Source organism: Sodiomyces alcalophilus (assembly GCF_042370955.1).
Source record: "Sodiomyces alcalophilus JCM 7366 unplaced genomic scaffold ACRALscaffold_4, whole genome shotgun sequence".
NCBI lineage: Eukaryota > Fungi > Ascomycota > Sordariomycetes > Glomerellales > Plectosphaerellaceae > Sodiomyces > Sodiomyces alcalophilus.
In genome coordinates, this window is record NW_027263535.1 from 583,810 (window position 1) to 599,115 (window position 15,306).

At 59.0% G+C, this 15,306-nt stretch overlaps 4 protein-coding genes across 4 annotated transcripts; 2 read left to right on the forward strand and 2 right to left on the reverse strand.

Moving 5' to 3' along the window:
- Window positions 1–348: 348 nt before the first annotated feature.
- Window positions 349–3,180, forward strand: ACRALDRAFT_1082321 (uncharacterized protein). The gene has a single exon (XM_071019292.1). The coding sequence runs from the start codon at window positions 438–440 to the stop codon at window positions 3,120–3,122; it is 2,685 nt and encodes an 894-aa protein (XP_070874474.1). The 5' UTR covers window positions 349–437; the 3' UTR covers window positions 3,123–3,180.
- A 1,396-nt stretch (window positions 3,181–4,576) lies between these two features.
- Window positions 4,577–5,247, reverse strand: ACRALDRAFT_2027202 (uncharacterized protein; the record flags this gene model as incomplete). Its single annotated transcript, XM_071020444.1, has 3 exons — window positions 4,577–4,961; window positions 5,026–5,115; window positions 5,180–5,247. 3 exons carry the CDS (start codon window positions 5,245–5,247, stop codon window positions 4,577–4,579), a joined length of 543 nt encoding a protein of 180 aa, XP_070874475.1.
- Window positions 5,248–6,053: 806 nt separating this feature from the next.
- ACRALDRAFT_1071266 (uncharacterized protein) lies at window positions 6,054–10,362 on the forward strand (the record flags this gene model as incomplete). Its single annotated transcript, XM_071017847.1, has 4 exons — window positions 6,054–6,160; window positions 6,274–6,357; window positions 6,583–6,671; window positions 6,863–10,362. The coding sequence occupies 4 exons, from the start codon at window positions 6,054–6,056 to the stop codon at window positions 10,360–10,362; spliced, it is 3,780 nt and encodes a 1,259-aa protein (XP_070874476.1).
- Window positions 10,363–10,803: 441 nt separating this feature from the next.
- On the reverse strand, window positions 10,804–14,827 carry ACRALDRAFT_2019233 (uncharacterized protein; the record flags this gene model as incomplete). The annotated part of the gene is made up of 7 exons (XM_071019962.1): window positions 10,804–13,932; window positions 13,998–14,019; window positions 14,075–14,147; window positions 14,224–14,236; window positions 14,287–14,313; window positions 14,443–14,550; window positions 14,591–14,827. 7 exons carry the CDS (start codon window positions 14,825–14,827, stop codon window positions 10,804–10,806), a joined length of 3,609 nt encoding a protein of 1,202 aa, XP_070874477.1.
- Window positions 14,828–15,306: the final 479 nt, after the last annotated feature.

A 15,306-nucleotide genomic window follows, 5' to 3' on the forward strand; every position in this document is an offset into this window, starting at 1 on the left:
CCTGGATATTTGATTGGGGGGCAGACTCGAGTCCGCAGAAGCGAGTGTCGTGATGGTGATGGTTATCGCTGGCATAGATTCGGTGGGTTCGATTCGGAGGATGCAGGAGATATCTTGTTGACTGTCGAGGGGAGGATGCCACGAAAGTCGAGCAACGCGACAGCGACTCTCGTGATAAGATAGGAGTTGCGATAAGATAGGTACCTAGGGTACTGCGATAAGATGAGAACGAATTGGGGCGGTGGGGAATGGCAGAATCAAGATAAGAGATAAGAAATGATGGTACCAAAAAATTCCGGAGCTCCCAGATCACGAAATGGGTACAACAGCGAGAGCTCAAGCCTCACCCCTCACCTCTCATTATTTCCTCGAGGCCAGCATCAATTCTGTTCAGTTGACGAGGGACGTAATTTTCTTACCGACAGACGACTGGAGACATGTATAATCGCTATATCCCGCCGTCTCGGCCAAAGCAGCCGGCCCCGCCCCCGGCCCAGTCTCCCCCGCCAGAGTCCAGTCCACCACCAAGTCGACTCGAGCAGACCAATGCTGTCGATCCTCTCGCCCCTGTCCCCTACGCAAGATATATCCCTCCACGGAAGCCCAAGGCTGTTATACCGCCTTCGACGCAGACAGACGAGCATGCGCCGGCTGAATCACCGTCCCCCAAAAAGCGCAAACATGCGACAACCACCCCGGCCCATGATTCGAGCCCTGCGCCGGTATCCAAGAAGTCCAAGACGTCAGAGGATGTTGTAATGAAAGACGACTCGGATGTTCCTGAGTCGCCCAAGAAGGACAAAAAGAAGACGAAGAAGAAGAAGGACAAGAAGGACAAGAAGGCCAAAGGCGATGACGAAGATGCTGCTGCGCCCGAGTCCGTTCCTCCAGACACACCATCCGCCAGAATTGAGACAAATGGTGATGCGGGAGACACTTCAAGTCGTACTTTGACACCAGATGACCTTGGTGATTCCATGAAAGAGAGGACGTCGGTCGAAGACGAACAGAAAGACGATAGCTCCAGGCAAAAAGAGAAAAAGCCAAAAAAACCAAAGAAAGACAAGAAAAAGAAGGCCTCGGAGCTTGACGACAGGGAGCCCGAGGAAGATGGACCAAAGTCCCGCCATGCTTCCATATTGGCCAAGAAAGCAAAGTCCTTGGCCATTGCGCCAGAGCTGGGGTCACAGACAGAGACCGCTGAACCCATCGACCCCGACGCGCAACCCAAGACAGAAGACGCGGGAAAACACGGTCTAGAGCCGCTTCCACAGCCCAAGCCCGTCGAGGTCGATACATCCAAGCCGACCTACGATACCCTGCCTCCCTGGCTGGCATCGCCCATACGCGTGGGGCCGGATACGAGGACCCCCTTCCGCGACATTGGCATCCACTCCAGGGCCGCCAAGTTTCTCGAGACAAAGGGTTTCAAGGACGCCTTTGCCGTCCAAGCCGCAGCCATCCCTCTCCTCCTCCCGTCCTGCAAGCACCGTCAAGGCGACGTCCTCGTTGCCGCCGCCACAGGTTCCGGAAAGACCCTGGCCTACGCCCTACCCATCGTCCGGGACATTAGTCAAGGCACGGTCACGCGACTCCGGGCATTGGTCGTCCTCCCCACGCGAGAGCTCGTCAGCCAAGCGTACGAGGTCTTCAAGCTGTGCACTGGTGCGTTTGACGGCCGGGAGGAGAAGCGCGTGCGGATCGGCATCTCGGTCGGTAGCCACCAGCTCAAGCAGGAACAAGCAAACCTGGTCGAGAAGACGGAACGTTACGACCCGGAAGCCTACCGGGAAGCCTTACAACGAGGCCGCGAGGCCTGGAAGGTCGTCGAAGACGATGATGCCGACCCGGAAGCGGCTGCGCAGGCGACGGAGACGAAACCCCTGCTCGGCGACCTGCCCGACCACATTGTCGAATACAACTCAAAGATTGACATCCTCCTCTGCACACCGGGCCGACTCGTCGACCACGTCCGCCACACCCCCGGCTTCACGCTCGATTACGTCCGCTGGCTCGTCGTCGACGAAGCCGACAAGCTCCTGGCCCAGAGTTTCCAGGGCTGGCTCGACGTCGTGATGCCGAGGCTGCGCACCGCCACCACGTTCAGCGCCCGCGATTTCCCCGACTCCAACCTGACGGGCGTCCGGAAGCTGGTCCTCAGCGCCACTCTCACCCGCGACCTCAGCCTCCTGAGCGGGCTGCAGCTTCGGCGGCCGCAGCTCATCGTTCTCGAGGGGGCGGATGCCGACGGCCGCTCGCCGCAGACGGCAGAACATACGTTGCCCGGCCTGCTCGAGGAGTTTGCCGTCCGCGTCCATGACCCGAACCTGAAGCCGCTGTATCTGCTCGAGCTCCTGCAGGGCGATTATCTCCTCTCGCCGGAGTCGACCACGTCAGTGGGCGCGAAGAATGGGGAGAAGGTAGACGAGGCGGAAGATACCACCTCGGACGAAGGATCCGATACTTCCTCATCCGATTCCGACTCTTCTTCCGATGCCGAGTCTGGATCCGATACATCCTCGAAATCCGCAAAGGACCGTCTCCAGAAAACGGTCCTCATTTTCACCAAATCCAACGAAGCCGCCCTCCGCCTCTCCCGCCTGCTGACCCTCCTACAACCATCCTGGGAAGGACAAACGGCCACACTGACATCGACCCAGAAGACATCCCACCGACGCCGCATCCTCGCCTCGTTCGCCACGGGATCCACCCGTCTCCTCGTGGCGTCCGACCTGGTGGCCCGCGGCATAGACCTGCCCACTCTCGACAACGTGGTCAACTACGACCTCCCCGCGGGCCCTGCCGCCTACGTGCACCGCGTGGGCCGCACGGCGCGCGCTGGACAACGCGGGCGGGCCTTCTCGCTCGTCGAGGCGCGCGAGAGCGGCTGGTTCTGGGGCGCGGTGGCCAAGTGGGAGGGTATCGTGCGGAGTCGGCCCGTGGCGAGGTTGATGATTGGCGCGACGCCTCGTCCCGAGGGTGATGGTGAGGCGAGGGCGGGAGGAGAGGAGGAGAAGGATGTTCCTGAGCCGGCACGCTTCGAGGAGGAGAAGATGGCGGCTTATGAGAAGGCGCTGGAGGAGTTGGGACGGGAAGCTGGTCAGGTTAGGAAGAGGGCATAGAGCAGGTGTACATGTGTTTATCTGGGATAGGCATGAATGGGAAGAACTTGATGAACGGATCAAAAGACAAAAAAAAAGAAAGCAAAAAACAAAAAGGTGTAGTCGCGCGTTTCGATCACGCCGACTTCACCTCCTCACGCCCACTTTTGTGCGCGCCCTTGGGATCTAGAGGTATGCCGCTCGGGTATTTGTTTGAGGCCTCTAACCACTGCACCATTCCACCTTTTAACGGGGACGGAGACCTGGGTGGTTGGGAAGGAAGGGAAACCGGGGGGTTATAAAGGTCCGGTGCCTTCCTGTTGCTGTGTCTTCGAGCCGGGGAAGGGGCTCTACGATATGGCCAGTTGGGTGAGCGGTTATATCAACACACTGTGGTTATATCAACACAACTCCTGGGACTTAGAGGCTCAGGGAGGACGATAGGATGGAAATCGTGTAGGCGGGCGAAGCTGGAACAATCGATGTGTATTATTATATGATGAAGCCTCTACTATCATCGTGGTATCTGTCGCAGCGAATCCAAGAAACCTCATTCACCTTATATCCATCACACCACTCGAGCTAGATTGAGCAAAGCGAGGGATTCGTTCACCGAAACGTCCATCCTATTCCCTCATGCCAACCGGCGACCAAGTCGACAAACCCATTCCTCCCATCCTATCCATCCCGACCGATCCGTCTCCTGTCTAGTTGAACGCTCGAGGGTTTCCCGAGAGTCGATTCCGGAAGCCCGTCGAAAAGATGATCCTGTACTCCAGCCGGCGCAAAACTATTTCATGGGAAGATGTTGACGCTCCAACGGGGGAGTATGTCGTCCGTGAGGTGAGAGCAAGCCGTGTTGTCGAAAATCACTTCTGAACGCCCCCGCCCCGACCCCTGCCTCCCATTATAAGATGCGGCATATGTAAACTATGTAACAGCGAAGCGAGTGAAAATCCACCCCGGGGCATTCGAGGTTCAGCTCGAACGGGCGGTGACGAGTAAGATTCATTTGCGGCTGTGTCGCTGCCGAGGCAGTAAGAATCTCGTGGCATATCCCGGTTGTCGGATTGACTCGTAACCCCGTGGAAGACGTTGAGAGTTGAACCAGCTGGCCGCCGAAGCAATTGGAAAGGAATGAGAATTGAGATGAATAAATATCGGGTATCAGCGAAAGTCGAGGGCACGCCGGAGCGAGAAATTGGTTGAAAATGGTTGGAGGGAGAGGTCGGATGCAAAGGGGGGGTTCATTGAATTTTTGATTTTCTTTTCTTTTCTTTTCTTTCGTTTGCTGTTTTCCATCATGCATTGTCGCGGTCGCCGTCTTTAAGTGAGAGCTGAAAGTCAGCATGGCTCCAAGTCGTGCAACTCGAGGGTGTTGAGACAATATGAGGAGGTGATATAACGTCGGTGGGAGGGAAGGGGACGAAAGACCACAATACGGAAAGGAACAGAGGTACAGGTAACATAGGGGATCACTGGGTAGGCTGGGCGGTCAGAGGGCAGGGAGCGTCGTCAAGGTCATGGTCGTCCTTGGCGACAGAAATGTATTCACCTTCGCTGGCGGTGGGAGTGGGTGGCATATTGGCCGAGGACGGAGCGGGAGGCTGGTTTTGACGCGCCGTACCTGGACGTGATCTCGGTTTATCCGCAGGGACGGAGTCGTCGTCTTTCGGGGGCGGCGGAGGCGGCGTCTGGGCCTGGGTGTCTTGGTTCGCTGTGGCGTTGGTGTCGGTGTCGGTCGGCAGGGCCGGGCGAGGGTGGCCGATGATGGAGCCGCGCTTCAGTCTCTCCTCCATCTCGCGGATACGGCGTTCGAGGGCCTCGAGTTCGCTTTCTTGGGATTTGACATTGTTCTTTCTGGGACGGACGAGGAGAGTCAATGGACGGTGGACGAAAAGAGGAGAAGGGGAGAGATGCACACCTCTGGCCAAGCCTCTCGTCGAGATCATTGACGCTGTTCTCGATGCGGAAAATATCCCCGAGCTCCTGGGAAAAGGAGCGAGCGAGGGTCCTAAAAGGCGGATGGCTTCGAGTCAGTGGGTGTCGACTGAAGGTCCTTGGTCTCCAAGACGTACGATTGGGGCCGACGGCCGTTGGGCTGCCAGTCGCGGTCAAGTTCCTCGTCGGTCATGTTCTGGGACATGGCGAGAGATTCAAAAAGACTAGAGGAAGCTGGTTCTTTTCGTCGGTGGGGTATGGGATGTCGGAGGAGCCTCTCAGGGATACAGGACAGTTTCAACAGAGACGACACGAGAAGACTCGTTACGAATGTTATGTTGTGGAGAGTTGAGATGGGCGGTGGAATGGTTGATCGGCCGACAAAAAAAGGGGGCACCCAACGGGAGAAAGGGGAAAGCTTGTAGTGGGGAAAAGGGGGAGCAGAGCAAAGGAAATGCTCTAGTTGGAGTCGGTCCTTTGAAGGGCCCCCCGTCATCCATGTAATAATTACTTACAGCACCGGGACTGGGGCCCTGGTGATGAAAGGCGGGGACGATAATCACCCGGCCGGCCCCCTTGTCGAGTCCTTTGAGACAGTTGCGGTCAGTTGAGCCAAGAGCCAAGTGATTAGGGCGAGCAGATTGTGCAGATGCCGAATATCCATGACCCCTATATGCTTTTTATGCCTGCTTTCGGCCGGCCCTCGTGATGCACAAGCAGAGAGGCTCGATGATTGCTTGGCTTCCCTTGAGAGTTGGCCATGTCTTACACGCCGTTCCTAGTGTAGTGTACGAAACAACCAACTGACCCGACAAGGACAACGGCTAGTAGGTCATTCGTTCCGCAAACGGGCCATCAGCACGAGCAAGTCAAGGTCAGTTGTGAGTTGTAAGTGTCGGCGAGGTTTCCAGAACCAGGACCGTCGGAAGACCACGCAGTCCAGGAGACTATTCATTCATCTGTAATCGGATCGGGGTCATATGGGACGATGTACGACGTAAAGCCTCCAATATGCTGCGATGGATTATTGACTTGGCAGCGGGTAGATGGATGGAAGGGGAACAGATGCCCGTACAAAGCATCTCACGTCTCGTCGCGACAAGTCTTCAAGGTACGAAGTGAACGTTTTATCACTTCGTTAATTTACTATCTGGCCAATGAAAGAGACGTATACGATTATGCATCGTAAGGGATTACCAGACCCGCAGCTCTCTCTATGTGCATAACTCAGTCTTTCAATGTTGGCTCGGCGTCTCGGCTTCTTTTTCTTCCGCTCCGACCAGAACACCATCTTCACCATTCGTTCCTTCCACACGTGCACCTTCTCAAGCTCCACGACAAAGCCTCTTTTCCCCTCCAACTCCCATCTCGTCAACTCAATCCACTCAACACCCCATCAGTTATCCAGGCTTGAATATATTGTCGCCTGCGAAACTTTATCCGCCCATGGTCTTGGCCACTGCCGACTACCAATCCATTTGACGGACCTCCTCGACCAGCCTCAATTGATCGATCGATTATCCAATATCCAATATCCCAGCACAGAGAGAAGCCACGACGTCCTTCCCATCCACTTGTGGTCCATTGCGCCGAAATCATCACAAAGTAGATGCGCCCCTCCCATTTGCGGTAGGTAACTCCATTACCCCAAACGAGGCGCCCCGATATCTGCTGCGCCCAAGCCGCCTCCCGACGCCATATTTCCAATTATTCAAGCACCCCCCCGGAGACCGTGGTCTATTTATTTCTTCCTTTCGCATCCTCCTCTCTCCCTCTTTCCCCTCCTCTACCCCCCTCGTTCGCATCCACCGCTTCTGCAGTTGTCCTACAGGACTCGACTAACGTCCTTATCGCTCACAAGACCGTGGCGCCCATCCATCTCCTCCCGAGGCCCGGCGGCCCTTTCGAGCGCTGGCGCAAACGATTCTGGGGCATGAATTTCGACGCCTACCTTCCCATCGAATCCTACCTCCTCTTCAGGATTGTCGCCACCCATGGCGTCGACTCCGCTGGCTTCGCCGCCGCCTCGCGTGAGCTGACCAACAACGAACACATCAAGTTGGAACCGACCTACGACCCCACCCGCCTCACCCCGGACGCCCTCCGCGAGCTATTCATCTACCACATCCGCGAAGAGTATGCGGACCTCACCTGCCCCGCCGGGAGGCCCCTTCCCCCCCAGCTACCGCCCATCCCCCATCGCGAGTTGATCCTCGACAACTTCCACAAGGTCGTCGCCCTGGTCGACAAGCTCTGGGAAAAATACGTCACGGGGCTCCTTGCCTCGGTTCGCGACGATGAGCGGAGGTATTTCGAGCTCCAGGCCGAGATTGAGCAGCTAGAGGAGGAGGAGCGCCAGGAGCAGCAAGCCAAGGCCCAAGAGGCGAGGCAACGGGCCGAGCCTAAGGCCGCGAACCAGAAGCAGGTGTCCCTTGCGAACGGTGTATCGTCGACAGAACCTGGCCGACCGCCGGCCCAGGGTCAGACGCCTGTAAAATCAGCGGTGCAACCTACACAGCCTGCCTCCCAGCCCCCTCCGCCGACTCGGGCGCGACCATCTCCACCTCAGATCCCGAATTCCGCCCAACGTCAACCCCCGACACAATCCCAACCAGCCTCGTCCCATGAGCACGCGCCCCGCGCCACTCCACATCCTGGCTCGACGACGACGGCAGTGCCTGCAGCGCCTCTACGTGAAGAGCCTCCTACAGTAGCTGTGCCGACTTCCGCGACAGCGCCGGCTCCTCCACCCGGCAGACCTTCGCCAAAGACCGCACACCAAACCATCCCAGAGACACAACCGGGCCCCACCTCAATTCAAGGTCCGCCGGCCACTGCCGCCCCCGCGACGCATGCGACACAGGGTGTTCCGGCGCCTGTCAGTGTCAGACCCCAGCATCCTCATCTGACGCCGGCCACGGCCTCGAGTCCCGTACTCCAACCCCCCATCGGCGCCGGTCAACCGCCACCACGAGGTCTCCAGTCAGCCTCGCCCGTGCCCATGCCCGCCGTCTCCCCCCGGCCCGACGCGTCTGGAAGACCAAAGTCGCCGGGGCCAACGCCCTCTGCCCCGACACCGACAACCCTCAAGTGGGAGAAGCCATACCAGCCTCCGGCGCCCATCCATGCCCAGACCCAGGCGCGACCTGCACCACTAGGGCAAGTTACTACGACCATTCACCCTACCACCAGCGCCCCGGCGACCCCTCAACCACAACATCCGTCGTCGCAATGGTACTCTCGCCCGACAGGTCAACATCCATCACAGCCTCAGTTGCATCCTGAACAGCAAACCCGACCTCATCCATCGACCCAGGTGCCGCAAGGGCAGGGTCCCCTATCCCAGTCCCAGCAGACCGTCTTGGCTCCACCGCAGCCGCCCAGTCAGCTCGCCGCGCCTGCTCAGTCGTCCCATACGGCAAAGGGCGCCCCCGACCGTGCCGCCATCCAACCACCTCAGGTCCGGCCCGCATCGACCCCTCCTATTCCTCGTCCTGCCGTTGCCACCGCGCCACTCCCAGCCCGTCAGCCTCAACTTCAATCTCAGCCGTCCAACGGGCCGACCTCTACTCCCTCCGCCCAGCCGCGGCCCATCGCTGCGGCGCCTCCTACAGCACCACCTACGCCCACTCCGGCACCCCAGGGGCAGGCCGCCCTGCCGCAGCCACACCTGCAACGGCCACAACACCAGACCCCGGCCCTCACCCCGCAGTATGCACAGCAGAAGTATTCACACCAGCAGTTCACCCCCTCGCCCCTGGCTGCCCAGACCACCCAACAAGCCCTCGGCCACTCGCAGCGGGCCGACGCGCCGAGACGCCCGAGTTCCCCCTACCTCAATCAACCCCCGAGACCCGCCCTTCCTCCTCGTCTCGCGTCGCACCTCGTCCGCTCTTCGTCGCCCTCACAGGATGCCAACGCCGTTTCCACCCCCCAGACCCCGGCATCGGCCCCAAGCCCGTCCTTTGTCTTGACCGGGTCCGGAACTAGATGGGCCGCCAACTCGACCCCGTCAACACCGCGGCCGCCGGCTCAGGGGGCCGATGTCCCTAGTCCGGCATTCGAACCCCTGAGCCCCGTCCAGGTGCCGGCCAAACCGCCCGCTCCCTCCCAGACCCAGTCTCGCAAGAAGGCCAGTCCCAAGAAGGTCAGCCCCAAGAAGGAGGAGGCCCAGCGGAAAGAAGCGAAGCCGCCTGCTCGGAGGGGACGACCGCCACGCAGTGCGCAAAAGGACGCGGCCCCGACAGAGACGCCTTCGCGTGCGGCCCCCGCCACGAGACGCCGCTCCGTGGTCTCTCCCTTGGACGAGCTGTCCATGGATGACCATCTGTTGACGCCGCGCATAAAGGACGAGGTGGTGGCCACGCCGCGTCGTTCTGAGGAGACGGGGGGTGACACCACGGCGGACGAGAGCATCACGTCCCGCCGCACACGCGCCATGACCGCCACGCCCATGAAATCACGCATGAGCCAAAAGCGAAAGCGGCAATCTTCCTCTGCAGATTTGCTGGCGCCGTCACCGCCGCCGCCGGCCCGACTGCAGCAGCCCCCATCAAAATCCCAACCCCAACCCCAACCCCAAGCCGCCAGCAAGCCGACGCATGTACTATGGACACGCCAGTTTGGCCGGATTAGCAGCTCGGCCCTCGATCAAATCAGCAGCCACCGCTGCGCCAACCAGTTCGCCAACCCGATCCGCGAGCGCGACGCGCCGGGCTACAAGAGCCTCATCCTCCAGCCGCAGGACATCAAGTCGATCCGCGCGGCCATGACGCACGGCAACCGGGCGGCGACCGAGGCGGCCAAGAACCTCGAGGGCGGCGACCCGGGCACGCCGACGGTGTGGCTGCCCATGAGCGACGAGCTCCTGCCGCCCAAGTCCATCATCAACAGCGAGCAGCTCGAGCGCGAGCTCGTGCACATGTTCTCCAACGCCATCATGTACAACCTCGACCCGTACCGCGGCGTCGGCAACTCGTTCCTCAAGCCCGACGTGTCGGCAGGCGACCACGGCGAGGCCGGCCAGCCGTCGACGTACCGCGTCGACGAGGACGCCGTGGTGCGCGACTCGCGCATCATGTTTGTCGAGGTCGAGAGGCTGCTGGGCGATCTCCGTAGCGCCGAGAGGGACCGCAGCGGGTTGCCCCCGTCGGCTAACGCTGCTGCCGGCGGCGGTGGGAGTGCGAGGGCCGGCGGTGTCCCGGCTACGCCTCGCGGTCCCGCCACGCCGGCGCAGGTGGCGGACGACGATGTGGACGAGCTGGCTGGTGAGGGGGAGGGATCCGTGCTGAAGAGGAGACGCATTGGTACTCGTGCTTAGAAGACACCTGAAATGTTGCGTTCTAGACATGGTTCGAGAGGGGCGTAGCGTTGCTTTGGCTTGCTTTATGGTGTCGGTGGTATGGATGGGGGATGCAAAGGGTGTTTTCGTCTTTACTTTATTTATTATCAAGGGGAGTATGATTCCGCGATTGTAGGCTGTCGGCGTTGACACCCGTCATGGAAGGGTCGAGGAATTAGAATACTAACAACTATCCTCTCCTGAATATCTGTACCAGGCAAGCCAAGGGTGATGTTTGTGATGTCCTTTAAAGTCGCATTCCCCTGATGTGGCCAACTACACATTTGCTCAATGTCGACTCTCACTCACTCGGACAGTTCTCACACTTGGACGGCACCGTGGTCATTAACATATCTTTCGTTTCGTCTATCGTGCACATATAACATGCGAATGCGACCTCTACTTCATATCCACGTCTACCTACAGTTCATCCCGGACCGTAGACGGCTTCTCCTCACTCTCCCGCTTGAGCTGCTCCTCCTGAATCATCTTGATGATCCTCTCCAGCTGCTCCTCGTTCGGCTTCTCCCCGTCGTCGCCATACTTGATAAAGTGCGACTCGCCGCCGACATTGATGATCGCGCCGGCGGGCTTCTCCGACGTGGCCGACGAAGTCAACGAACTAGTCTTGGACTGCTTCTTGGAGCTGGAGCTCGCCTTCTTGTTCTTCTTCTGAAAGTTCTTCACCCCCTTCATCACCAGGTCCGTACCCGCCTTGTCCAGCTGCTCCCGCTTCGCCGCGAGGTCCTTGATCAGGAGGACCGCGTCGGCCGTGGCGGGGAGCGCGGCCTGCTTCTCCTCCATCTCGGCGAGCCACGCCGCCGTCTCGTCGCGCACCTTCTCGAGCTCGCCCACGTCCTCGCGCGTGTACCAGGGGGGGATCGGGCCCCTCACCTTGAGCACGTCGTCCATGTTCTGGATCACGGGCTCCTCCTCCTCCTGGGGGGTCCCCGTGATCTCGGGGGGAAGGGAGCTGGTGGCCGAGGCTTTGGCGGCTTCCTTGGCCGAGGCCGACGCGTGCCAGTCCTCGTACTCGTTGATCTCGTTTGTGATCTTCTTGACAAAGGCGGCCGTCTCGTTGAGCGCCTCCTTTAGTGCGGTCAGGAGCTCCGGTCGCTTCTCGGACTCCTCGGCCCTCTTCTGCACGCGCGACGCAACGTCGTGGAGCGCCTTGTACTTGGCCTTTAGCTCGTCTTGCGGGGCGTCGGCGCCGCTGTCGTCGAGCCATTCGCTGGTCTCGCGGGCCTTTTGCTCGAGGATGGTGCATTCGTCGTCGGCGCAGGCGGCGAGGAACGAGTCGCTCTCGAGGAGATCGCGGACCTTATAGATGAAGCCCTCCAGCTGATTGAGGGCCTCTTCGGTCTGGGCACGCGCCTTGTCGGAGGCATCGAAAGCCTGGAGCCTGGTCTTGGACTTTTTGATGTCGTCCTTGGAGAGGGCCAGAGTGGCCTTGTCCAGCGTCACCTTGACGGGAATGCTCACAATCTCCCTCTTGGTTTTGGCGGGGCTCGCTTCGGCTTCGGCGGCCGAGGAAGTGGCTTCGCCCTCGGTAGAAGCCGAGCCGGTGGCAGATTCCGCGGCGGATGACTCGGATTCTTCCGCGGGAGCCTCGGCGTTCTCTGCCGCCTCAGCTTCAGAGTCTTCGCCGGTCAAGGGCTTCTGGTCCTTCTTCCCGAAGCCAAAGAGGTTCTTGACGCCGTCGACGAAGCTCTCGGGGACATCGGCTTCGCATTCCACGGCCGCCTTGGTGACTTGGATGTCGCCGTTCACGGGGCTGAGCCTGACGCCGACCTTGAAGTGGATGTCGCCCTCGGCGCAGGCGTACTTCTCCTTGAGGGCGGCAACGGTGTCGGTCAAGTTCTTGGTGGACAGGACGCTGACGTCGCGTTCCTCGCCGTTGACCTGCTGGTAAAAGGTAGCCTGGAAGTCCTCCAGGTTGTTAAAGGTAAGCTCCTTGGGGGCAGCGCCCTGGGGCGAGACGGCGGACCAGAGCCTCTGGTGCTGCTCCTTGCCCTTGACGCCGGACCACCTCATGCCGGCCGGATACATGGCACCCTCGGAGATGCGGATCTCCTTGACACGGAAGCTCGGGCTCAGTTCGGCGGCGCGGAAGCCGGCACCAAAGACGGCCGACTCGTCCGAGTTGACGTTGGTGCGGATCTTGTCGGCGGCGCCGTCGATCTCCTTGAGTCGTTTCTGGACAAAGGGGGTACGAGTGGCGCCACCGTTGAGAATGATGGTGTCGATGTCCGACATGTCGAGCTGGGCCATCTTGAGGGCATCCCGGACCACGGCGTGGACGCGGTCGGCGTGTCCCTCGGCCATGGCCTCAAAGTCGGCGCGAAGGATCTGGTACTTGAAGTCGACGTCCTCGTAGAGAGACTCGAAGCTCCCCTGGGTGTTGGTGTTGGCGCTGAGGATGTGGCGGAGCTTCTCGGCCTCCTTGGTGAGCTTGGCGACCGTCCGGCCGTTGGCCTTGACGGCATCGGCTTGGATGGAGAGCTTCTGGGCGGGCTTTGAGTCGACAAACTGCGCCACCATGTCGTCGATGATGAGGGAGTTGAGGGCGTCACCACCCAAGGTGCGGTCCCAACCGGCGCCGAGGACGGCGACTTCCTGAACCGTCTTGTTGTACTTGCCGACGTCCTTGACGGAGCGGCTCTGGAACCTCATGACGGTGGCCTTGGCGGAGCCGGCGCCCATGTCGAAGACCATGTGGTGCTGGGGCTTGTGGCCGTCGTCGATGTTGGGGAAGTGGCGGGTGGTGGCGTAGTTGAGTCCGACGGCCAGGCCGTCGCTGATGAGGCTGAGGACCTTGAGGCCGGCCAGCTCGGCGGCCAGCTCGAGGGCGCGCTTCTCCTCGAGGGTGAAGTAGGGGGGGACGGTGAGGACGACGGACTGGACGGAGAAGCCCTCGCCGGCGGCGGCCTCTGCGTTCTTGCGAATGTTTTGCAGTTCCATGGCCAGGAGCTCCTCGACGATCCAGGCGTCCTCGTCGGCGGCAAAGGCATTGCTCTTGAAGGCGGCGGTTCCGCGGACGGGATCGGTCTCGAGTTGGAGACCGGGATGGCGGGTGGTATATTCTTGGACGATGGAGTGGTCGGCGGGGAGACCGAGGAGGTGCTTCAGGTTGGGGAAGACGTCGGCGGGGAAGCGAGCGGCGAGGGACAAGGCATCGGAGCCGTAGAGGCGCTCGGGGAAGCGGAATTCATCTTGTTGTGACTTTCGCGAGGGCTTGAATGCGACGGTCGAGGCTTCTTTTCTCCGGGCGTCCTTGGTGAGGACAATCTCGAGAGGAATGCCGGGCTTGACGAGGGCGGCTGTGATGTACTCGGTTCCCAGGTCAATGCCAAGGACGGCCGAGGCGGCGAAGACGTGGGTGGCGAAGAGGACGACGCAGCTGAGCAAGAGCGTCAACGGGGATGGCCGTAGACGCATCATGGTGAACGGTGCCTGCCGATATGGGCTCGACGACGCCCGAGAGGATTTGTAGGGAGGTGTGGAGGATATATATCGTGTGAAGAGGGACGTGACGGTGAAGAATCGGATCTAGAGAAGTGGAAGAACTAAAGACATTTGAGGGTCTTCCAATTGAGACACCTCGTGGGACAAACAAAGAAAGAAAAGTTGAAGACACTCAGTGTCGAAAGAAGTATAAAGGGACGGGGGGATTCCCTCTTTCGTGGGTGACGGTGAGGTGGCCAGATGGAAGAGGACAAGTTGCAGTGGGAGAGCTTTGGACAAGGATTCGTGGCATTTCGTAGCTCACGATGCAAGGCTGCCGAAAAGAGGCTTAGTCAGTGGCCTTATCGATAGCGGAGGGCCATGTATCAGCCACACGCAACAAGCCACACTAAACCTGTGTTTTACGAATAATTGCGCTAGACTCGGCGCTCTCGGTACTGATGGCATGCGTGTCAACAGGTCGTCCTCATTTCAACATCCGCAGCTCGTGCAAATTGTATCAGATGATTCTCTTTTCTTTTCTTTTTTTTTTCTTTTTTTTTCTTTTTTTTTCTTTTTTTTCCCCGTCTCTTCATTTCTTTTTCTTTCCTGTACATCTTCGGCCGAACCTGCGTGGCCCCCACGAACTGATACGGCCAGGATGGGGGTCAAGTAAAGAAACAAAGAAGCGTCGCATTTGCACAAAACCTGCATTATGAGTTGCTCCATCAAAACAATGCTATACGAATATTCCTCCCAACACATGTAAACCTTTCTTGTTGGTAGGTCGTTTGCTTCGCTTGGCCGTTCTCGGGAACAAGTTGGGGAGCATAACCGACCGGCCGGATCGCTCCAGCGGCCGCATCTGGCCGCCCGTGGGGTAAGCGCTTCTAGAACAATAGGAGGCAGTCCGACCAACGAAGAACAACAATGGGCCCGATCGACGCGCTCTGCCCATGAAGTCACTCGACTTTGTTTCTCTAAAGAGGTTGTTTCCCATCCCAAATTACACAATTATCATAAGAGTTCAATTCTCAACCCCTGGATCAAGTACTAAGTACTCATTCGAAGCATCTCGTTCTACTGACTAGGTAATGTACCTTGGTAGCCTGGTAGGGTAGGTACCTAAGCTAAGTACCTTAACCGTCAGCCTCGGTACCTAGGTCAATGCAAGGGTCCGGGGCCATCTCACTGGGCCGTTTTCACCGCGACGGCGCAGCTGCAGATCTCAACGGCGCCCGGCCAAGATGGCCATGGAAAAACGTGAGGCACATGGTCAAGTAGGTTAAAAATTGTATGTTAGTGCGATGATTTGAAGAGCATATGATGTATTGAATAAAAGGTGAAAGTTTCAGTTGACTCCTTTTTAATACTCAGTACCTGATATCTTGGTAGATACGAAATATGTACACCAGTACCGAGTACCGCATTCGAAAGGCTTTGTGCCTGGTTCGAGACAGATGTCAAATGATTTTACTT

Coding starts and splice junctions, on each gene's coding strand:
- ACRALDRAFT_1082321 (XM_071019292.1), top strand. CDS start 438: ATGTATAATCGCTATATCCCGCCGTCTCGGCCAAAGCAGCCGGCCCCG.